Source organism: Diaphorina citri, unplaced genomic scaffold, assembly GCF_000475195.1.
Source record: "Diaphorina citri unplaced genomic scaffold, Diaci psyllid genome assembly version 1.1 scaffold828, whole genome shotgun sequence".
Taxonomy (NCBI): domain Eukaryota; kingdom Metazoa; phylum Arthropoda; class Insecta; order Hemiptera; family Psyllidae; genus Diaphorina; species Diaphorina citri.
This window is the reverse complement of record NW_007378260.1, coordinates 63,793-88,479: the sequence shown is the minus strand read 5'-3', so window position 1 is coordinate 88,479 and position 24,687 is coordinate 63,793. Positions and strand designations below refer to the sequence as shown.

At 39.5% G+C, this 24,687-nt stretch overlaps 3 protein-coding genes and 1 long non-coding RNA gene across 4 annotated transcripts; 2 read left to right on the top strand and 2 right to left on the bottom strand.

Annotated features, from left to right (window-relative positions):
• The first annotated feature begins 747 nt into the window (after window positions 1-747).
• On the top strand, window positions 748-10,992 carry LOC103512349 (nucleoprotein TPR-like). The gene is given in 15 exon segments (XM_017445371.2): window positions 748-935; window positions 1,084-1,403; window positions 2,131-3,540; window positions 4,213-4,541; window positions 4,896-5,066; window positions 5,069-5,140; window positions 5,321-6,303; window positions 6,387-6,456; window positions 7,018-7,101; window positions 7,766-8,102; window positions 8,723-8,939; window positions 9,486-9,565; window positions 9,833-9,955; window positions 10,351-10,563; window positions 10,976-10,992. Coding segments are annotated over 15 exon segments (4,614 nt in total).
• A 35-nt stretch (window positions 10,993-11,027) lies between these two features.
• On the top strand, window positions 11,028-13,811 carry LOC113468732. Its single transcript, XR_003392380.1, has 2 exons — window positions 11,028-11,329; window positions 11,442-13,811. It is a non-coding gene; the product is annotated as an uncharacterized LOC113468732 (long non-coding RNA).
• Window positions 13,812-15,006: 1,195 nt separating this feature from the next.
• Window positions 15,007-17,352, bottom strand: LOC103512348. Its single transcript, XM_026825852.1, has 3 exons — window positions 17,039-17,352; window positions 16,490-16,783; window positions 15,007-15,848 (listed from the first exon to the last, which is right to left on the bottom strand). The coding sequence occupies exons 1-3, from the start codon at window positions 17,228-17,230 to the stop codon at window positions 15,690-15,692; spliced, it is 645 nt and encodes a 214-aa protein (XP_026681653.1). The 5' UTR covers window positions 17,231-17,352; the 3' UTR covers window positions 15,007-15,689.
• Window positions 17,353-18,152: 800 nt separating this feature from the next.
• LOC113468730 lies at window positions 18,153-19,285 on the bottom strand. The gene is made up of 2 exons (XM_026825849.1): window positions 19,046-19,285; window positions 18,153-18,404 (listed from the first exon to the last, which is right to left on the bottom strand). The coding sequence occupies exons 1-2, from the start codon at window positions 19,220-19,222 to the stop codon at window positions 18,153-18,155; spliced, it is 429 nt and encodes a 142-aa protein (XP_026681650.1). The 5' UTR covers window positions 19,223-19,285.
• Between the last annotated feature and the right edge of the window lie 5,402 nt (window positions 19,286-24,687).

Below are 24,687 nucleotides of genomic sequence, written 5' to 3'. Positions count from 1 at the left end.
AAGGTAATCCGGTTTTAAAATTCGACCCTAAATGGGAAATATTATGTCTCTTCTCGCCCATCTGATGAGAGGCATACTACGGGATGGGCATGCTACAACACAGGCCACAAGCGTCTAATGTAGCAGTTGTTCCATTGCTACGAAATAAAAACGGCGGTGGAACAGAAAAGTAAAATGTTCCTGAAAAGTATTTACATATACTTATAGGAACACGATGAGATATATGAAGAAACTAAATAAACCTTATTATTATTAACACTCATCTTTAAAAAAAAAAAAAATGGGCTGAACTGAGCTCCGTACTCAACTTTATACACTAAAAGCACACTCTGAGGCTTAGATATAGAGGCAAACAGCTCTAATAAATGGTTTACGCTCATACGAATCTACCAGTCATTTATCTAATGAGCGAATATGCCCAATTTCTTTGGGAAACATAAACATTGGTTCGAATCCCAGCAGTGAAAAAAAAGGAAAAAATAGTAGAGGAAGGTCCTTCATGAAATCAAATTAAAATTACATACTTAATTAATACCGACCGTGTTGGTTTTCCAATGAAATTCACGAGTTTCATCACTTTATCTGCTCGTTTCAGCTATGTCTATTTCTGAAGAAGGAGGCTGAGGATCGCGGTATTCCAGTACCAATCACTGAAGAGAGGGAGAAGACAACACTGGAAGCAGAGATGAATAACTTCAAGGCAACCTTAACACAGCGCGAGGAGAGAATGAAGGAAGTGTTGAAGAAATGCAAACAGAAGATGGCAACCCAGGTGTTGGAGATCAAGTCAACGAGAAAACACTGGAGAAACATGCTGAACTTGTGAAGAAAATAGAAATGATGGAAGTGATGAGTGATAGTAATAGAATATTAAGAGAAGATAGAGATAAACTACAAGCACAACTTGATGCTGTCATCAAGGAGAAAGAAACAAAGTGATGAGTGATAGTAATAGAATATTAAGAGAAGATAGAGATAAACTACAAGCACAACTTGATGCTGTCATCAAGGAGAAAGAAACGTTTGATGCCAAGACTGTAGATCCTCTGAAAGCAAAGATCAGTCAACTTGTACAAGATCTAGAAATGAGAAGTCAACAAGTAGAACATTTGAAGAAACAATCGAAGTCAACGAGAAAACACTGGAGAAACATGCTGAACTTGTGAAGAAAATAGAAATGATGGAAGTGATGAGTGATAGTAATAGAATATTGAGAGAAGATAGAGATAAACTACAAGCACAACTTGATGCCGTCATCAAGGAGAAAGAAACATTCGATGCCAAGACTGTAGATCCTCTGAAAGCAAAGATCAGTCAACTTGTACAAGATCTAGAAATGAGAAGTCAACAAGTAGAACATTTGAAGAAACAATCCGAGATGTGGAATGGATTAACTCAAGGAGGTGGCTCCGAAGTAAGTTGGAAACTCCCTTCATACATCTAGAAACCAAACTACTTATCCAGCCTAGTTAGCTTGGAGGGTAAAAGCCCAATCTGAGACTTAGGTGGTAGGGGCAAACAGTATATATAAAAATATATAAAAATTAAAAGATCAGAGCTCATTTGTGTGAGAAAATGTGAAAAAAATCCTCCCAAAACCAGTTTTTTTTTGCTTTATGGTTCTCTGGACGAAATTTGCACCACCATTTTCGTGTTCTTGGTAAAAAGACCTTTAATTTGATATATAGGTCGACTAGGTTTGGATAAGTCCTTCTATGGGGACAGAATGACAGAGTGACAGACGAGACCGAAGCGAATACAATAGTCCGTCCCTTATACCTTTTTATTACTATTGTACCTAATAATAAAGGAAGGACGGACTAAAAGTGGGTTAAGCTTATACTTACGAATCTTGGAGGGTAACGCGTCTGCCTTGTAAGCGCTAGGTCGTGGATTCGATTCCCGCCCGGATCGGATTTTATCCTCAACAGATAATGATAATGTTCCTTCTCGGAACAGCTGGCTTTCTTCTATCCTGTCTTCCTTCTCTCTTCATTTTCGGGGCGATTTGACCTTCTCAGTTACAGTTCCCTCTATCCAACCTCTTAAAAAAAATCTCTAGTCCTTTTTCTCTCTCCACTATCAAGCTGACAAAAACCGGTTGAATGGAAGAGCTCACTAAGTGAGAAGCATTGGATGAACTGAGTACACAATGTAACCAGAGTCTCAATGAAATAGAAAACTCCTCTAGCTTCTCTGAAGATACATTACGTGGTAATGAGAATGTTATCAGTGTGATCAAACATCTTAGACAACAAACATCCCTAGCACGTATAGACAAACAGAATATAGAATGTGAGAACCGCGTGCTTAAGAGTGATCTGGAGATGTTGAAGAGAAAACTAAATGAAAGCAACGAGCTACTCAATGCAGAGAGAAACAAAAATAAAGTCAACGAGAAAACACTGGAGAAACATGCTGAACTTGTGAAGAAAATAGAAATGATGGAAGTGATGAGTGATAGTAATAGAATATTAAGAGAAGATAGAGATAAACTACAAGCACAACTTGATGCTGTCATCAAGGAGAAAGAAACATTTGATGCCAAGACTGTAGATCCTCTGAAAGCAAAGATCAGTCAACTTGTACAAGATCTAGAAATGAGAAGTCAACAAGTAGAACATTTGAAGAAACAATCGGAGATGTGGAAGAAGAGATCAGATGAGTTGGTAGAGAAAGCAAACAAATCTAATCCAGAAGATATTAAACGTCTGAATCTAGAGAAAGATACTTTAGCAAAACAACTGATGAGTGAACGGGAGTCCTACCGTGCTAATCTGGAAGAATTGAAAACATTACGCGCTGACAATAGCAACCAGAGAGAACAACTAAACCAACTTACCAAACAGGTTGAAGAACTGAAACATACCAAGGAAGAACTAACCAAAGTCAAGGCTGAACTAGACACAAGCAAGACAGAACTATCTCAACTAACCACGGTCAAAACAGAACTAGAAACAGTGAAAACAGAACTAGCGAACCTTACTACACAACTAGACACTGTGAATAAGGATGTGGTGAATAAGAGTACGCTCATAGAGAACTTGAAGAAGATAGCAAGACGCTACAAGACACAATATGAAGAGACAACCAAACAGCTGGAAGAGAAAGATAAAGCCAAGACAAGCAAGGAAGAAGAGGACAAAGCCCGCAATGAAAGTCACGAGGCATTGATCAGAGATAAAGACGAACTGATAGCCAAGTATGAGAGTGAGAAGACAACACTGGAAGCAGAGATGAATAACTTCAAGGCAACCTTAACACAGCGCGAGGAGAGAATGAAGGAAGTGTTGAAGAAATGTAAACAGAAGATGGCAACCCAGGTGTTGGAGATTAATCAACTGAAGAAGATGACAAACCTCGGGGGTGCTGGACCATCCACTGCACCTAGTCCAGACTATGGGGAAATGGAGAGAACCATAGCAGAACTGAGAGAGGAGAGAGATAAGCTGACCAGGGACTATGAAGCTATGCAACAGAAGAATACATTACTATCCAGACATCTCAGTGTACAGAGCACCAGTAGCTCAGAGTCATTAGGTAATTATCAGACATCATTCAATATCCTCAAAACAATTCAATCAAATACAAATAAATAAAAAAAGCTTGCATTTATTTCAATTTATTGAAAGCAAATACAACTCTCTCAGCTAGACAAGACTGGTGTTAGGTTACAAGAACCATAGCAGAACTGAGAGAGGAGAGAGATAAGCTGACCAGGGACTATGAAGCTATGCAACAGAAGAATACATTACTATCCAGACACCTCAGTGTACAGAGCACCAGTAGCTCAGAGTCATTAGGTAAGTATCAGACATCATTCAATATCCACAAAACAATTCAATCAAATACAAATAAATAAAAAAAGCTTGCATTTATTGCAATTTATTGAAAGCAAATACAACTCTCTCAGCTAGACAAGACTGGTGTTAGGTTACAACTTACAACCAATGAAAATGTCTCTTATTAACACAACCCGTTCTATGTGTATTACAGGAGCCAAACCCACCCAGGAGCCCCCGACCGCTAACATCAAGCCCATGTCGGGCGCCGTCACACCGTGGCGGGAAACTCCATTCGCTTCTATTCGGCCAATGGTATCAGAACCCCGCACGGTCGTAGTGCCTCCTACCGCTCTCATTAATCTGGAACCCTCATCCTCTCATCTTGACTACATGCCGGCTAGCACTAGCACCGTTTTATGCGTTACAGGAGCCAAACCCACCCAGGAGCCCCCGACAGCCAACATCAAGCCCATGTCAGGCGCCGTCACACCGTGGCGGGAAACTCCATTCGCTTCTATTCGGCCCATGGTATCAGAACCCCGCACGGTCGTGGTCCCCCCTACCGCTCTCATTAATCTGGAACCCTCATCCTCTCATCTGGACTACATGCCGGCTAGCACTAGCGGTACTGTGAGACAGGCTACCATACTGCCTAACACGATGCAACAGACAGCGCAGGTACAGACAGTGGCACAGGCAATGCAACAGCCACGAGCCTCGGGGGAGAGTCCGGCCGAGTCCACGCAACATGAAGAGGTGAGTAGAGGTGTTTCTTTCTTTAGTGGTAGCCTGCGGTACCGACCTATGTTTCTGTTTCTCTTGGAGTTTTTTCTTGTGAAACTAGGAAATTATTTATCCTGCCCTTATAGGACTAAAAAGGTCCTTTAATCTAGCAGTAATTGTTGAAAATTTAATTTATGGTCCAATTCTCTAACAATTCTGGAATGATGTTCGACGAGGTTTTTTATTTATAAAAAAGTCACCATATTGTCGAAATTTGGTACCTCGGCTGGGAAATTTGGTACCTCGACTCACGCCCTCCTATTTAACTGGCTAACTTCTTCAAGTTTTATGTAATTTTTCACCTCATAAGATGTTGTTCTGTTCTAGGCTGAATCACCCGAGATGGATCAACAGCAGAGCAGCAGCACAAGTAGTGGATCAGCAGGAGCCCAGGCAGCGTCTATTGTAGCCCTGGTGCTGCCTCAAGAGAGACAAGATAGTCAACAGTCCAGTCAGCAGATAGTCACTGGGTCTCAGGCCAGTCAGCTTGTCACTGGTAAGTATTCACCGCTAGAACTCGAGTAACAGTAGAAGTACAAACTGATGAGAGTACAGTACAATACACGGTCAAGGTAAGTGACTCACAGTCCAGAGGTCCTGGGTTCAGTAAAAGAGACTGTTCTTTGGGATGTAAATCAGTTTTCATAATCGAAAAATCTAAATCCCTGAAAAAGGTTCACCAAAATGTGTTTACTCATCTATAGGTATATTGGTAATGTATTAATACAGTTGATGTTGTAATTATGTTTCAGGATGTTGAAAAGCTTCAAGCAGAGTCTAAAGCGTCCATTGCCAAGTTAGAATCTCGCGTGACAGAACTTCTCTCTAGCGAGTCTAAACTACGTCAGGAGCTACGTACCACTGAGTCTGAGGCTAATGAACTCAAGATTAAACTTCGCAAGTTAGTCACTGAGAATGAATACAAGGAGGAGATGTTGACAACACTGCGCCACAATGCTGAACTAACATCCGGGCAACTGGCAACCCTGGAGAAGACAAGTCAATCCTATAGGGAGAGTTTGATTAAGAATGAAACCGTTGTGTCTGCATTGCATGAACAATTGAAAACAGTAAGCAAGCAACTCGCCACAGCTGAGATACAAAGTGATCAATATAGACGAGAGGTAGAACATCTTAACGAGAAACTACGAGACATGACGAGCTCACGCGAAGTGTTAACACGAGAGAAGAACATGCATGCTCAGCTCATGAGTCATATTGAAGCCATCAAGACACAGATGCAACTCTCAGAGTCTATGGGGAAAGCCAAACTAGAATCTAAACTAGAAGACGCACTCAAAGAAGTAAATGGACTACGACACAAACTAACAGAAGAACAAAACATGCATGTGAGTAAGGTGGAAATGTTGAATAAGAACCTAGACACACTGAAGACACGTGTGGAAGAAGAAACAGAAGCCAAGACCATGGCCAGACAAGAACTAGAGAAGATACGAGAAGTAGTGAAAGTAATGGAGAAAGAAATGGCAGAGTTGAGAATAGAACTAGACAATGCCAAGACAATGAGTGTGAGCTCTGGAGAGAAAGATAAGCAAGTCGATCAACTCAAATATGAAATGATGAAGATACAAGCAGAACTCAAGGAGAGTCAAAACCTCGTGGCAGTCACGAAACAGAATGAGAAATCCATACAGGAGATCTGTGCTACATTTGAGAAACATAACAGAGACCTGAGTGCACAACTAAGAACAGCAGAGGCGACACACTTTCCCAGGTGAATGATAACTGCAGTAACACAGTGACCACATCTCGCACCAATATCAAACGAGTACGCACCATGTCTGACGTAACGGATAGCTTAGTAACGGCAGAGACTACAGAGGAAGATGAAGACGGTGTCAATGTTAAACGCCGTCGTGTACTAGAGGTAAAATTACCGTCTCTTTCATATGTAGAAGGAACTGTAACAACCGAGGTGAAATTACCGTCTCTTTTATCCAGGCGAGTAACAGTGTTCTTTTGACAGAGGGAACTGTGAAGACATAGGTGTTATCGTCCCGAAATCTGAGAAAAGGATGACAGGATAGGAGAAAGCTTGCAGTTTCGAGATGAAATCTTATGTGTTTAGGACAAAGGTCGTACCGGGCGGGAATCGAACCTGCAACCTAGCGCTTACTTTCCAAGCTATGGTCGTTGAGTAAGAAGTGGAACACGGGTTTGAACTTAATAATAGAACGATTACTCGTACATTAAGGTACAAATTATGAATAAAAAGTCGATTCTAACATAAAAAGTTGTGAAGAATCAAAATCTGTTCCAAAAGTGTGTCAAAACTCCGAAACTGTGTCTTTAAAAAGTTTCTTTTTTTTCTCGTTCGAATGAAAAGGCTCAAGGATTTGTGTTAGGTTATAAAAAAATGCCCAGTACCGTATCTGAAATCTTCTTTTGGATCTCTCGTAGTAATATCTTGTTGTTGATTTGATCGCAGGTGGAATATCAAGTGCCCACCTCATCTCAACGAGATCAGGAAGATGAAATCGTAGTGGCGGATTCCGAGGACGAGGAAGATGGGGTAGAGGGAGGAGAAGGAGAAGAAGAGGAAGAGGGAGAACAAGAGGAAGAGGAGGAGGTGGAGGAAATGGAGGAGGGGGGAGAAGAGGGAGATGGATTTGAAGAGGCCAGACATGTGTATGAACATGAACCAGGTGAGTTTCATGGCTGCAGGTTGCTGGATCGAGTCCAAGTCAAGTCATGAAATTTATCGATTCGTTTTAAGTGGGGGGGGGGGGGGGGAATATATGTGCTACGCTTGCGTGGGGATGCTAACGTGACGTCAAAATAAAAAAATAATAATAATGAATAAAAAAGAAAATTAAGCACCTACCGATATTTTTCAAATGTCGGCCTTTAGAAGACGCAGAAGAGAGAGAGAGAGAGAAATTAAAATAGCTCTCAATTGGCCCTCACGAGGCCGAATGCACTCCGAACTCTCCAAACTCAGAGCCGAAAAAACTTCAACCCCCTCAGGAATCGAACCCGGGACCTCCAGCGTGAAAGCCTAGTGTGATACCCACTAGGCCACAGGAGGCTTCTAAGCCTCAACTCCATACACAAGCCTTAACTCCAAACTCTGAGGCTTAGGTGTAGGGGCAAACAGCCCCCCAAAAGATTGGTTAAGCTTGTTCGAATCTACGAAGCCAGAAAAATGACATATAATAGTCAATTTCAAGCACTAGATAACAATCTACGAAGCCTTGGGAGGGCAATGGAGCAGTTGCAATTGGGAAAATAAAGAACTAACCAAAGTCAAGGCTGAACTAGACACAAGCAAGACAGAACTATCTCAACTAACCACGGTCAAAACAGAACTAGAAACAGTAAAAACAGAACTAGCGAACGTTACTACACAACTAGACACTGTGAATAAGGATGTGGTGAATAAGAGTACGCTAATAGAGAACTTGAAGAAGATAGCAAGACGCTACAAGACACAATATGAAGAGACAACCAAGCAGTTGGAAGAGAAAGATAAAGCCAAGACAAGCAAGGAAGAGCGTCAAAATGCGCAGAAACGCTTGCGCACAAACAAACGAAGCGGAAGTCATGAATTATGACGTCATCGCCTACGGGAGCGTATGCCGTTGCCGTGACGTCAAACTTCATGATTTACCGGTATTTTTTAAATCGATTTATCTCGGTATCTAGAAGTCGTGGAGGAAAAAGAGTTCGTTGGTCCTCATTTTTCCTGCTCTATGACTTTGAAACATCACCCAAGTAAGCGCAACTGATCTATTGAGTAAAAACAAGGAATTCTATTCGCCATAGGTATATAACTCTTTTGTATTGTAATTGTAATCTATTTTTTGTAAATGCAGTTTCTTTGTGTTATTATGTCACAACTTTGGTGCTCACGGCAGCATTGTAGGATTTTCCCAATATCTCAATAATCCTAAAATCCAATGTTTATACCTACCATGCTGGGGCACCATATAACTCTTTTGTCAGAGGCCCAAGTAACCGGTTTGTCTTGGTTTTCAGACGGCGGATGTCACAACTTTGGTGCTCACTGCAGCATTGTAGGATTTTCCCAATATCTCAATAATCCTAAAATCCAATGTTTATACCTACCATGCTGGCACCATATAACTCTTTTGTCAGAGGCCTAAGTAACCGGTTTGTCTTGGTTTTTTCAGACGGCGGGGATTACGATGAACAAAGCACTCAACCAAACTCAGCCGAACCTTCTTCATCTCAACCTCCCTCCTATGAGGATGCTGGGGACGGTATAGTACCATCTACTCCTACCCTGTTTATACCACGCCGTACTGATGCCGTGTCTTCACCTCATGTACCCTCAGGTAAGATAGGACATGAAGACTCAATCAGTGTCTTCACCTCATGTACCCTCAGGTAAGATAGAATCAATTTGAGTTCAAACTGAAATACAATAAATAGACTTGTGAGCTCTCATCTTATCGCCGAGACGGGTAGGCTATAGCATATCTCTAGTAGCGCTGTCAAACTTTGACTGCTCCTTATTACACCGCGTGCTAGAAACTTGGGCTTGGCTTATGTTGGATAGAACATCACATAGACTTTATAGAGCATCGAGCAGGTAGAGGGAAGCGATGCATACAAATGGGACAAAAATCTCTATGTTCTTGGGACCCCTTCTGAGTTCACCGGGTATCCTCATGGTACACGGGGAATGACTCGTTGAGTTCACCGGCTACCTCATGGTAGCCAAAGTGCTAAGGTAGATTAGTGGTATTCTTTCAAGAAAAACAAGTCAAGTACCTAATACCTAAGCAGAAGAAAAGGATAAAAAAAGAGGAAGAAAAAAAAAGAAAGGAAAATAGAAGAAGAAGAAGAAGAAGAAGAAGAACAAAAAAAAAGACATAAAAAAAGAAAGAAAAAAAAAAGTAAATAATGGAGACAAAATATAAAGAAATACAGAGTGCCTCAAGAGAGACAAGATAGTCAACAGTCCAGTCAGCAGATAGTCACTGGGTCTCAGGCCAGTCAGCTTGTCACTGGTAAGTTTACGCGTACAACAAGAAACTCTCTTATGGCCTGGTCCACAAAGTGTTGAAACTCCGTTGAAGCTCTTGGATTAAGCAATCTGGTTGATTTTTTTTTTCTTTTTTAATCAACTAATCTAATTGATTAATTCAAAAGTTTGAACTTAAACGGAGTTCAACCCTATGTCAGACCTACGCGGTACCCCAAAACAGCTATTGGATTTTCCATACAACCCAATAGTTAGAATGGACCTTCACAAAGTTACTGAGTCTTCAATCAAGTACCCCAAAATAACGTCACACTTACGTGGTCTATTATTTCTAATGTGCCTCAAGAGAGACAAGATAGTCAACAGTCCAGTCAGCAGATAGTCACTGGGTCTCAGGCCAGTCAGCTTGTCACTGGTAAGTTTACACATAAAACAAGAAACTCTCTTATCGCCTGGTCCACAAAGTGTTGAAACTCCGTTGAAGCTCTTGGAATAAGCAATCTGGTTGATTTTTTTTTTTTTCTTTTTTAATCAACTAATCTAATTGATTAATTCAAAAGTTAAACTTAAACGGAGTTTAACCCTATGTCAGACCTACGCGGTCCCCAAAACAGCTATTGGATTTTCAATACAACCCAATTGTTAGAATGGACCTTCACAAAGTTACCGAGTCTTCAATCAAGTACCCCAAAATAACGTCACACTTACGTGGTCTATTATTTCTAATTTCTGTTTCTTCCTTGTAAATACTCATGTGTTTTTCTTTATTTTGCTAATTTTCATTTCTTTTTACTTGATGCTGAATTACAGGGTCCCAGTCTCAGACCCAAGTAGTGACCGGGTCCAGCGTGCAGACTCAACAGTTGGTCACTGGATCTGGAAACGCGAATCAACAGTTGAGCAGCAGCTCGCAGAATAATCAGCAGATGGTGACCGGGTCTAATCAGCAGGATGAGGCAGTGGCAGGACCCAGTCAGCAATATAGACAGGAGGTGCCCAGTACTAGTACCAGTCAGCAGGTTAGTGGAATTACGATTTTTCCTTTAGATTTTGGTATCTATACTTTTCACCATAACTCTCGAACGGTTTAACCGATTTTGATGAAATGTGGTTTAAATATTCAACACAAAGGAAATGTTCTCTTCGGGTCCGATACATACTTACAAAAGAAAAATTTTCATTAAGAGTCGAGGGCGAGCCTTTAGCCTGCTCTATACGGTATACCCCTCCTTTTCTAGCGATTCTTCCCTTCTTTATCTTTCCTGTTACAAGGTCTGAATGGCATATAATTTTATTATTACTTCATATTTTTTTTCTTCCCTTTTTTCATTTTTCTTTACTTCATCATTACTTTACATCATTACTTCATTTACTTTTTTTTTTTTTCGTTTCGGCCTCCACGGAATTCTATGGTTTCTGCTTTCTCTTGTGCCAGTATATCTTCATCCTTGAAGAATGGTCGGCCTTTCTCTCCTCAGACCATGTATTGTTTTTTTATTAGTAAAATAAATAAAATATATATAAATATAAAATAATACTGCTACATTTTATCAGTTTACACAACAACGTTTTTTTAAAAAATAAATAAGTTAAATATTGTAAGAGGAAGAAAAAAAATATAGTTAAATTCTTATTAAGATTTTTTTTTCTCTTTTTCATTAAAAATCTCTTGAAATGGAAATTGTAACAGTAAATCCCGTAGGTATAGAAATTGTAACAATAAATATTGCAACTCAATATTGCGAGGTATCGCTTTCTAAAATAGAAAGCATTAAATCTTTCAAAGGAGGTATTTTATGTTTTATGAAATATCGAGCTTGAACATTGGTTTCTTTTAGCGTTTTCTAAAACAACAACCATATCGCTTTCTAAAATAGAAAGCATTAAATCTTTCAAAGGAGGTATTTTATGTTTTATGAAATATCGAGCTTGAACATTGGTTTCTTTTTGCGTTTTCTAAAACAACAACCAGATTTTCGATTTAATATTTCCCTCATACCGATTCATCGAACCAGCAATCTTCAGATTAGAAAGCCATGCTTTCCACCTTCACTGTTACAACCAATATTGAGATACAAAACAAAGAAACGTTAATAATATATTGCAAATCCGAAAAACAGAAAAAAAAATGAATAACATGGAATAAAAGGAGTCAAAATACTGAAAACACAATGATGAATATAAAATTAAGTACTAATAATACCTATGATGTCCTAAACACGCAATGTTACGGTCCCTACATACAGAACAGTCCAAGTACACTCGAGTGAAAGTTAATATGAGACAGTTTGGACCTAGGGGCCTTTACTCTTGACATCCCCCCCCCCCCTAGAAATATCAAGTTGTATGTTCCTATTGGAATTTTCCCTCTTCTGGAGCTTGTTTTGAACATACTGTCTAGTTTTCCAAAATTTCAGCTAGGTATTGGAAAAGTGCCAATTTTTAAATAGTCAATCCGTCTCGAAATTTTCCACGTGAGTGTACATTTCATACAGGATCAAATTCACTATTTCTGTTCATTTACTATTCCCTATAATGACATCTAATACCTGCCTACTCCAGAAAGAAACAATAGTTCAATTAACATTTATAGAATAACGGAAGAAATTTATGGAATAGAGGAAAATGATAAGCCACTTGAAGGCTTTTTGTACTGAAGAAGGAAATGCAGAAATGTGTATTCTACGTTCACAAATCAGCATTATTCAACATGGATTGGTGTGAAACACCATTATTTTAAGGAAGTCAGCTTTTTTTCAAGAGGTTTGATAGAGGGAGCTATAAACTACTAAGGTCTCATCATCCCGAAATCGAATACAAGGAATACAGGATAGGAGAAAGTCAGCTATTCCGAGTACAAATCTCATCTGTTTAAGATAAATTCCGCCCCTCTTCAATGAAGGATCAAATAAAGCCCCGAAAACGAAAAAAAAAAATGCATTTTTCTGCACACGAAGAGTAAAAAGTCCTTCGTAGAATAGGTGTCGAGATTTTTTTCTCCAATCAATATAATAAAAATTTGCTAAATAAACAAAGTAGAGTGAAGAGCAAAGAGCATAGATCTTTTTACTCTCAGTTTTATGAGGTTTGAAGTCGTTAATCCCCTCTACCTACTCGATTCTTAAGCTCTCTCTGCTCCTCAGTTTATTAAAAGTTAAGTCAACGATAGGGGGACAGGTAAGAAAAGGAACTAGTTAATATAGTCTAGTCTAAACACTGATGCTGCAATAGCCGAGTATTTTGTAAGAGGGTAAAAAGGCACTAAAACTGATGAAATCAAAGTTTTTAAGAAAAGTAATAAAATTCATTAATTAATAATAAAACTTTAAATTTTGTTAATAAGTTTCCATGCTTGTCAAAGATTTTTTTTTTTTTAACAACATCAACAAGAAGGAAAAATTCAAGATGTACTTCCCTACTTACGTTAGATATTAGGTAATAAATTAGTTAATAATACAAGAAAACACGTATTTTCCTTTCGAAATCTGAAATTATTTCCCATTTCTGAAGTTCAATTCCTAACCCTTGACTTGCCAGTTTTGAGAAGACGCCATCTTGGATTTCCAATGGTTTAGTACAGGCGTTACCACGCCACCTAGTGGTTGAACCAAATCCCTTTTCTTTTTAAAAGAGGGGAAATGAGCTTCAGAAGAGGGGAAATCGTCTGTTTCCGGAAGTAAAATACGCTTAAAGTTTATTGAAAGTTTCAAGATGCAATTCAACAACGAAATAACAAAATGGAAAAGTTACCAACAAGTATAAAAAAACCAATGAATGTTAGGAGTTAGGAGCTAAGGGCAGGGGTATTCATAACACAGGACAGAATAAAATACATAAATCTATGTAATATAAGAGATATAATATTAATTTCTCAATAAGAATCAACCTGATTTAAACAAATGGAGCTCGCAAATAAATTAACATTTTGTATGCCAAATATGAAAGAATAAATTATGTAGGTATTGATTTTTTTTCCAACTAGTGGGTACCTACCCCAATTTGGGCTATGGGCCCAATACTATGGGCCTGTACTATAATTTCATAAACTGTGAATTAAATTGAAACCCTGACCTCTACAGTACAAAACCAATGTGACATGCGTTAGGCTGCGGAAATTGCTTTATAACCTAGCAAAATATTGCTTGTGTTGGTCCCTCATGCTAAGTTCCGTATATATCACATTTCTAAACTACATCCTATGATTCTTATTGAATGAATGCAATACCTATCTCATTTGTAACATGTTTAACAAACTTGTGGAAAATACCATTGCTTGTGTTGGTCCCTCATGCTAAGTTCCTTATATATCACATTTCTAAACTACATCCTATGATTCTTATTGAATGAATGCAATACCCATCTCATTAGTAACATGTTTAACAAACTTAAGGAAAATACCATTTTAAAAAAGAAAAAGGTTTTAGTTTTTGAGTTCCGATAAAATAAACGCTTGGTAAAACAAACTATTATGAAATCTAAAGTACATAGTTCAACACAAGAAATGCTAGTTTCAAATATGAAGTAAATACATAACAACTTTTGAGTTATACTCATAACTCCTAAATGAGTAAGATTAACGATTGAGTACTTATCTATTTGAATAAGAAATGCTTAAGTCCCCAAAACTATTGAAATTTCGCGGAAGGAAGACAGGATAGGAGAAAGCCAGCCGTTCCGAGAACGAACATTATCCCATCAGGATAAAATCCGCCCCGGGCGGGAATAGAACTCGCGGCCTAGCGCTTACAAGGCAGACGCACTACCAACTAAGCTAACTAGGCTGGCAAGAATCAATTTGAGTTCAAACTGAAATACAATAAATAGACTTGTGACCTCTCATCTTATCGACGAGACGGGTAGGCTATAGCATATCTCTAGTAGCGCTGTCAAACTTATTACACCGCGTGCTAGAAGCTTGGGCTTGGCTTATGTCGGATAGAACATCACATAGATATAGAGCATCGAGCAGGTAGAGGGAAGCGATGCATACAAATGGAACAAAAATCTCTATGTTCTTGGTTCAACTCTGCTTTTAGCCTAACCTCTCTATGTTAACCGACGAGACGGGTAGGCTATAGCATATCTCTAGTAGCGCTGTCAAACTTATTACACCGCGTGCTAGAAACTTGGGCTTGGCTTATGTCGGATAGAACATCACATAGATATAGAGCATCGAGCAGGTAGAGGGAAGCAATGCATACAAATGGGACAAAAATCTCTATGTTCTTGGTTCAACTCTGCTTTTAGCCTTACCTCTCTATGTTCTATTTGTTCCAGGTCGTTTCACATTCACGTCAGACTCCAGTCCCGGTGGTACAGGAGGGGGTGCGGGAGGTAGTGATACCCCCAGTGGCGGCGGAGAGACTCTGGTAGACCTCACGCTGAGCAGTGTAGATGAGCCTGGTACTAGTCGCTCTGTACCGGAGCAAGTAGTCACCCTGGCCCCCTTTGATGAACCGAAATTTCGCGCAGAAATGAGTACTGAGTATGGAATAATTAGTGTCAAACAATTAATCGATATTGTAAAATATCAGAGTCAAAATCATTTAAAAAAAAAAACAACTGAAATAAACAAAAATGCTGTGTCGAAAAAATGCACACAAACAAAGTATTTAAAGTAAAATAAACAACCATTTTCTGACTTATTTGACAACAAGTTGTGTCTAAAATCCTTATTTAACCTTACGATGTATGTAGATTGTAGGTACGTCAGATTGAATACAAAATCACGAGACATGGTAAAAATATTGAAAAAAAAAAAAATCGAGTGACCGATTCATTCATTGAACGATTGAAACAAGTTATAAATTAGACAATTTTTTCAGCTGGGTTAGTCTGAGTTAGAAATAAAGGAACTTCTTCTCATTCCATTTTAGGCTCAGTTGTTCACTAAAGAATCAGTAGGTATTAAATCCACACTCAAATGGAACAATAGTAACATTGTTAGTAGATTTACTATCGCTTAAACATTTCTTCACCCTGACTTTCAGGTCTTGGGATGCCATATTTCATTAAGTACGTCAAATAACCAAGTAGGTAATTATGTCAAATAACCAAGTAGGTAATTATGTCAAATAATCATGTAGGTAATTATGTCAAATAACTAAAATAAATCCGATACAAAGTAATAACTAAAAAGTTTTCGTGTTTTAGAAAAATATCACTTCCTCATCAGCTTGTTGCTGATTGTTGGAATTAGTGGAGTTGTTGGAATTGCTAGTGGAACTCTTGCTGATTCGAAACTTCTCCGGTAGTTTAGGATAGGTATTGGTGCGACCTGCCTTGTTACCGCTTCCTTTCTCTATCACCTGCGAGGAAAAAGTCATTGACGATTATTGGTTAGGTTTACATGCATTATTATAAATAAATTACATATCTATAACGTTCATATTATCCACTATCCAACCAAAATATGTATAACGGTAAGAAATAAAAACTTAATAAAAACTCGGTGGTAGTGGTTAAGCAGGGTGGACTTCGGATCTAGAGGTTGGTGGTTCGAATCCAAGACAAGGCATGACATTTAGCGAGGCGTGTATCAAGTGGTGAAAGACACTTGTGCTTAGCACCATTAAAAGTATGCTTAGTACCATCGAAACAGTCATGTACATTAGTTCCCAATGGATCAGTGAAGATAAGCAACGTTGCACGTGGTTAGTATCCGGATGGCTGTCCATTTGGACAAATGCATGACTTTTCCGGCCCCACTTAGAGTCTGGGTGAGGTTAATGTGAGCAGGCTTGTCGCCGAATGAAGGGTAAAACCTGTCCCTAAAAAAACCTTGGGAGTTATACAGTTACATTAAACTTTAGAAAAAAAAGTGACTTCTTCAGTTCATGGGAATGTGGGGGAGGGGAAAAGACACCTTGTTTTAGACTGCTGGGGTAAAGGGACTTTTTAGTCTCATTCGAGGAGTATGAACAAGCTACATATATTCTATTCTACCTACCTCTATAGTCTGCATCATGGCGGGACTGCTCCCAGTCCTAGCATGAGAGGGAACACTGTGCTGTTCTGTCCCACCACTAGACCCGCCGGGACTATTCAGTCTCGTATAGCCCCCAGCCCGTCTCCTCTCCATGCTGTCTGCACCACTCACACTACTCGACAGTTTGAGAGGAAGCATCTGCACAACGCTAGAGGTAGGGGAAGTGAGAGAGGTGGGAGGGGAGGGGGAACTGCCGCCCCCCAGTTTAGTGGCGAGCTTCAGGGGGAGCTGCTGCTTGATGTTGGGAACCACTTTCTGAAATTGAATAAAATAGTTTGAATACAAGACAAGGGAATAGAATAGAAAAGTGGAGTTGAGAGCAAAGAGCATAGAGATTTTTACTCCCAGTTCTATGGACTTTAAATTTGACGCTTCTCTCTACCTGTGTCGATGTGCTATGTTTTCCGCTCCACCCGTGTTTTTAGATTTAGTCAAACTCTGTTCTCTTCTCCAGATCCTTTTCGATTTTAATTCGTGGTATTGAATTTTTGTATTAAACCAAAATCTCACCTTCTGTTGATTAGTGGCAGACACCAGGTTGAGTGGTAGAGTGACGGAGGAAGTGTTGTTGGGTACGTTGGTTCCTGTTCCCCCACTCGTGTTGATATTGGGAGCGAGGTGTTTTCTCCTCTGCTGATCAGGGGGGGAGGGTAGAGAGGGTGGGGTGGAAGGAGACATATCCCCGGTGGTGGTGAGGGGCATGTTGGGAGATATGAGGATACCCTGGGAGGTGAGAATCTCCAGACGACGGTACAGTTGTTCCCGCTGCTGAGCGATGTCGTTCTGTTCACATTTGACTTGTTCCTGATAAAAGTAAGATGATCAAGGATAATCAGATGTATAACTGGGACCGTATTTTATTTTATCTTGGAGTGCTTAAGCAAATAATAATAAAAAGCGAGGTACCTAAGTATAAGTATGAATCTTCTTCTCTTCTTTCAACATGCCCGAACCACCTTAATCTGCTCTCCTGTATTTTCTTTGAGATTTCAGTCACTTTGATTTTATTTCTTATCACTTCGTTCCTGATCCTGTCCAATCTCGTCACTCCACAACTCCATCTCAACATTCTCATCTCTGCCACCTCTAATCTGTGTTCATGTGCTTTCTTCATGGGCCAAGTCTCTGATCCATACATCATCGCTGGTCTGACTACCGTCTTATAGATTTTACTTTTCATTCTGAGGCTCATTCTTCGGTCACACAGTATACCAGACATTCTTTTCCAACTCATCCAAGCTACGTTCACCCGGTGTTCAATTTCACTGTCTAAATCTCCGCTTTTGCTCACCGTTCACACCTCTCCCTTGCGTATGGGGGGAGGGGGGGGGGGGGAGAGGCAGGGGAGGGGCGCCTGGGTTCCAGAGAGGCGGGAGGGGGGGAAGGAGGGGGAGACCTTTCAGTCCCTCGTCATCCTCATTCAACAGGTATCTGTCGTAAGTCGTGAGCTTAATTGTTTGTGATAGATCTACGAGCTCATATTACTATGAAATGAATGATTTAGTTAGGTGGTAGAGAATGTCTCTGATATATTGACCTCGTCTAGTAGGGACCTTTATTAATAAGGTTTTTATTTTTACTTGGAAATTTTTCTTTATCTTATCCCTGAAATGTAAATGTAATATTATTCTTGTAGTTCGTAGTAAGAATGTATAAATACCATGGCTTCATAATTATAATATTTTTTCTTACTTGTAAATCCGTGAGTTGTTTTCAATTTACTTCCTTTGATTTCCGCAGATTTCAATTTCAAATACCCATGTTGTGTACGAAGCAAAAAAAATCCGTCTTGCAGGTTGCTGATTCGAAACTTCTCCGGTAGTTTAGGATAGGTATTGGTGCGACCTGCCTTGTTACCGCTTCCTTTCTCTATCACCTGCGAGGAAAAAGTCATTGACGATTATTGGTTAGGTTTACATGCATTATTATAAATAAATTACATATCTATAACGTTCATATTATCCACTATCCAACCAAAATATGTATAACGGTAAGAAATAAAAACTTAATAAAAACTCGGTGGTAGTGGTTAAGCAGGGTGGACTTCGGATCTAGAGGTTGGTGGTTCGAATCCAAGACAAGGCATGACATTTAGCGAGGCGTGTATCAAGTGGTGAAAGACACTTGTGCTTAGCACCATTAAAAGTATGCTTAGTACCATCGAAACAGTCATGTACATTAGTTCCCAATGGATCAGTGAAGATAAGCAACGTTGCACGTGGTTAGTATCCGGATGGCTGTCCATTTGGACAAATGCATGACTTTTCCGGCCCCACTTAGAGTCTGGGTGAGGTTAATGTGAGCAGGCTTGTCGCCGAATGAAGGGTAAAACCTGTCCCTAAAAAAACCTTGGGAGTTATACAGTTACATTAAACTTTAGAAAAAAAAGTGACTTCTTCAGTTCATGGGAATGTGGGGGAGGGGAAAAGACACCTTGTTTTAGACTGCTGGGGTAAAGGGACTTTTTAGTCTCATTCGAGGAGTATGAACAAGCTACATATATTCTATTCTACCTACCTCTATAGTCTGCATCATGGCGGGACTGCTCCCAGTCCTAGCATGAGAGGGAACACTGTGCTGTTCTGTCCCACCACTAGACCCGCCGGGACTATTCAGTCTCGTATAGCCCCCAGCCCGTCTCCTCTCCATGCTGTCTGCACCACTCACACTACTCGACAGTTTGAGAGGAAGCATCTGCACAACGCTAGAGGTAGGGGAAGTGAGAGAGGTGGGAGGGGAGGGGGAACTGCCGCCCCCCAGTTTCAAATTTCTTGACCCCGCCGGGAATCGAACCCGGGTCTCCCGCGTGCAAGGCGAGTGCAGTGACCACTACGCCATGGGAGCTGACCTAGTAATTTTTATGAACATCGGAACAACCGTTAGCGGTATTTTCCTGTATTTTTACAGGTAACAGTATTTCGACCGCTTTTTTAATGACTAAACTACTAAAGTTTTTGTTAGTTATCAAAAAGATATTTCACCAACAACAACATCAACACCAACAACAACACCACTCATTTGCATGATACAAATTTCTTGACCCCACCGGGAATCGAACCCGGGTCTCCCGCGTGCAAGGCGAGTGCAGTGACCACTACGCCACGGGAGCTGACTTCTTGCTGAAGATATAGCAAAGGTTGAGTACAAAAGGCATCCATTCGTAAAATTTTGTAGCCAAAACCAAATGTCAGCCCAAAGCAATCACCATAGTGAGGGCTGATTGAGAGGCTGACGAAAAACACCGATCCCGTCTGGGCCGTCTGAACACGGGAAAAGGCGAAGGAAGAAAAAGAAGAAGACATGGAAAAAAGACTCTATCTTCTACATCTAACGGTATCTCAATACTTTCAAATAAATACCTATAGGTATGAGATACGTAACTACTTACCGCTTCCTTTGAACTTTTTCTGTTTGATACATTTTGATACTGAATTTATGATACCACCAAACACCATCCTCAAACAATAAATTACCTACTTTCATAGAAGAAAGAGGTGAATAAGTCAAAGGGAATCTTCTTACCTTGAAAAAAAGGGGAATATTCTGCCTTTTGTATGAAATTTTCATCAAACGATAAAAATATCTACCCAGCTGGTCATTGTGTGTCAGCTCACATGGACAATCATACATGAATGTGAACTAGAGGGGGTGAAAGATTTCACCATCGTTTCAGATTTGAATGAAAATCGGGACTACTGTGTTCTCATTTCTACTGCTGCACCTGAGATATTGCTCATGACTTTACCAGGTAAGTGGTAGACTTAGCCCAAACTATAATTATAATAGAGTCAGCTCCCATGGCGTAGTGGTCACTGCACTCGCCTTGCACGCGGGAGGCCCGGGTTCGATTCCCGGCGGGGTCAAGAAATTTGTATCATGCAATACTGACTGACAGACAGACAGACAGACCGACACCGAAGCGAATACAATAGTCCGTCCCTTATACCTTTTATATTACTATTGTAATAATAGAGGAAGGACGGACTAAAAAACCAAAAAGACTGGTTTTTGGGGGATTTTTTTCACATTTTCTCACACAAAATAAATGAGCTCTGATCTTGGAATTTGTCGCAACGACCTATGAAGTCAAAGCGAGAAAGTTTTAAGATAACACTTCAGTCGATAATTTAAGACCGGTTTTAGCGTCCCCTATGTTAAGCTACGTCGAAATATAGTCGGAAAAGCACTTTCGGACATGTATGAACTACCGAACATTGATGTAATCTTCAGTCCTAGAATTCTCAGGTTTGGAAATCGGTCTCTATCAAGAAGCTTGAAAAACGCCGGTCCTACTGCTGTTCGGGATTGAAAAACAGGGTCAGCTTGGAGTTCACAGAGTTGTACACGGGCCTTCGCGGGCCGTATGCAGCCGCGGTTGTTCTACATCATCAGCAAAATCTGAACTTGTACGTTGAACCACGCCCCCTCAGCCTGATTAATTATTATTAGATACAAAAAAGGGTTAATAACGATTATGATTAAATTATAGATTAAGTCGAAGCTTCTGTTTAATAAGCTGCAGGGAGTTGACGGCTAATGATAGTGCTTGTGTCAAAAGCGAAGCAAACTAAAATACCGGTAGCATTGAGATCAAATAATACCAGTGGCATTGCTGAGCAGTGGGTAGATAGTACCTATATTGGAAACATTCTAGGTGTTATCACTTGATAGCAAGGGGCAATTGCGCCAGTTTCATGATCGTTATAAGTTATGACAATTGGAAAAGGAACCAATTTTGTTGATGCAGTGGTTCGCACGGTGTACTTCGGATCTGGAGGTTGGTGGTTCGAAGTAATTCAGAAAATCTAGCTAAATGTTTCAGACCGACACCGAAGCGAATACAATAGTCCGTCCACTATACCTTTTATTATTAGTAATAATAAAGGAAGGACGGACTAAAAATGAGTTTTATTCCTTGTTTTTCTCTCCCAATAAATGGGTACCTGATAGAGTCAGTCAATCACCTACCATTTCTATTTCTTATCAAGCGATGAGTAAGAATCGTGTCAAGTCAAAAACAGGTTAAGTGATATGCGAGGTTCCATAGAGATCTCAGGTTCATATCCCATTATAGCCCATTAAACTGTTGAGGAGATATAAACATAGTATATTGATAATAAACATTAGAAGTATATTTGACCTTCAAATTACTGAATGACCTTGCATTGAAAGTTTGACCCAAACATCTTCATCTTCTTCTTTTTTATGGGAGCTGAAATCTCGGATACGCTGAAAAAATAATACTTATAGGTAGGTAGATGTATCCATTCCTTCTTCAACAGAGAGGTTTTTTTACACTGTTGCAGTGTAGAAAAATAATATAAATAAATGAGATAATAATTTTGTTTATTTTGTGATGATGAGTAGAGAAAGGATGAGAAAGAAATGCAGAAAGGAGATAGGTAGGTAAAAATACGTCTTTATTATAAACATCATATTGAAAATAAATCTTGCATTATGAAAGCTTGAGAATGAGAATCTTATTTAGGAAGTTCGTAAAAAAAAAGTATTTAGTTTTGACGAAAAAAGAACCTAGAATCATACCTACTGAACCTAGCCGTTTATTTAAAATTTCCATGGCTGGAGAATCTGGACATCAAAACCAAGGTTTACCTAGGTACAAGTACATATACATAGGTACCTATTCATATCTACATATCTATCCTAGGAAGGTATCTAATCCAATCTATGTTCAACACAAATTACAAGTTGACAACTCGACAAAAAATCAAATAGATAGGTATGCCGAGGTTCTTGAAAAAAATGGTGCTTGGAGGTTAGAAGGATTTTTCCTCCATAAATAACATCTGACTCAACATACACGGATATTGTTGACAAATAGGTCGAACTTTTCCCACTAGGTAGGTAGGTACTTGTTATGACGTAGCCCAATTGAGTATAGATATCGTCGCTTAACAAACAACAACGGTTAAAAACTTTTTTTTTTTTTTGCTTGAGAAATTTTTGTAAGAAGCAAAAATCGATTCCTCTCCAGGGATAAGTTGTGGTAGCACGTCTGCCTTGTAAGCGCTAGGTCGTGGGTTCGTCTCCTATCCGAGGCGGATTTTATCCTCAACAGATAAGTTTCGGTCTCGGAACGGCTGGCTTTCTCCTATCCTGTCTTCCTTATCTCTTCGCTTCGGGACAATAAGACCTTAGCAGTTACAGTTCCCTCTATCAAAAATCTAATTGTCGACAAAAATGGTCGATGGGCCCTTTGGTTTCTAAAGCGATCGACATTTTATATCTGCAAGATTTAACTGTTTGGCGCCCGTATCAGGATATTCACGTATAGATATTGTAAAGACTATAATAGATATTGTAGAGAGATTATATGCAGATAATCTCCCGGACTATAAATTCAAATATTATCAAAGCACAAGCAGTGGCGTGGTATTCCATGACAGCTAGGGGAAGCACTGCTTTTCCTTCTCCTCTACTGTTATGTTTCTCACCGTCCTCCTATTTACCACTTACCAGCAATAGTAAGTGATTATTCAACCTGGATTCTAAGACCTCTATCTCTATCAGATCGGCATTCTGTAGGGTAGGGTAGATATGGGAACAAATCGAAATACACAAGGCCGTGCATAGTGGGCAATGTGTTAATGAAATAGTGGAAACGGTCCCTAACCTCGTCTACAAGAGGGACCAGCTGATCAGTCATCAGGTGACAATGTCTACACCCCCACCACTGTCACTATCAGCAACAACAACAACAACAACAACAACAACAACAACAACAACAACAACAACAACAACAACAACAACAACAACAACACCAACAACAATACAACAACAACAACAACAACAACAACAACAACAACAACAACAACAACAACAACAACAACAATAACAACAACAACAACAACAACAACAACAACAACAACAACAACAACAACAACAACAACAACAACAACAACAACAACAGAACAACAACAACAACAACAACAACAACAACAACAACAACAACAACAACAACAACAACAACAACAACAACAACAACACCAACAACAATACCAACACCAACACCACCACCAACAACAACAACAACAAGAACAACAACAACAACAACAACAACAACAACAACAACAACAACAACAACAACAACAACAACAACAACAACACCAACAACAATACAACAACAACAACAACAACAACAACAACAACAACAACAACAACAACAACAACAACAACAATAACAACAACAACAACAACAACAACAACAACAACAACAACAACAACAACAACAACAACAACAACAACAACAACAACAGACAACAACAACAACAACAACAACAACAACAACAACAACAACAACAACAACAACAACAACAACAACAACAACACCTACACTCATTTTCCTTGGAAATCTCTATAAAGTAGACGAACCTCCGAGTCGGAATAAAACCAACTTGTAAGTATCCATTGGTGAAAATAATTTAAGTAAAATAGTATCTATTTACAAAGGAGGTCAAAATTTAATAAATTCATTTATAGTCCAATTTGAAGGACATGTAATCGTAACTACTCGCAAATACACAAAATGGAAAGGGACTCATAGTCATCAGCCTAGAAAAGGCCATGGTAAGGAAATAAGGATTTGAAAAAGAGCCAGAGGGTCATGGCTTGTCCACTACAAACCTTTCTGTCATGATTGTAAATCTCTCGCTATACTCAGGACGGATTATTTCCCACAGGATGGAAACTATTCCTGGAACCTCAGTCTGTAATATGGTAATATCAAACACAAAGACGTTACCCACCCTTGTCGTCATGAAGGTACCTATATGCGAATCTAGGTACTGTACAGGTAGAAATCATCATAATAATAACGCAGAAAAAGAAAAGGTCAAGATTAAAACAAAGGAGGTTTGGTTATGAGTTTGAAAAAACAAGGGGGAAAATGAAACCAAATCATTATTTAAGATAACCCAAAGACATCGAAAAATAAAAGAAATGAGTTCGATTCTAAAAATAGACAAGAAAATATCCAAAACGGACCCAGACTCAAACAGCCTGGGAATCAGTGAACAAAACTGTAATATCTATGGAGGTTATTACTTTGAACCTTGACATAACCCTAAACCAAATTATAACATTGGGATCATCCAAATGTCAGGCGACTTCGACAGATAGAGCCAGGAGTTCCCAAACTT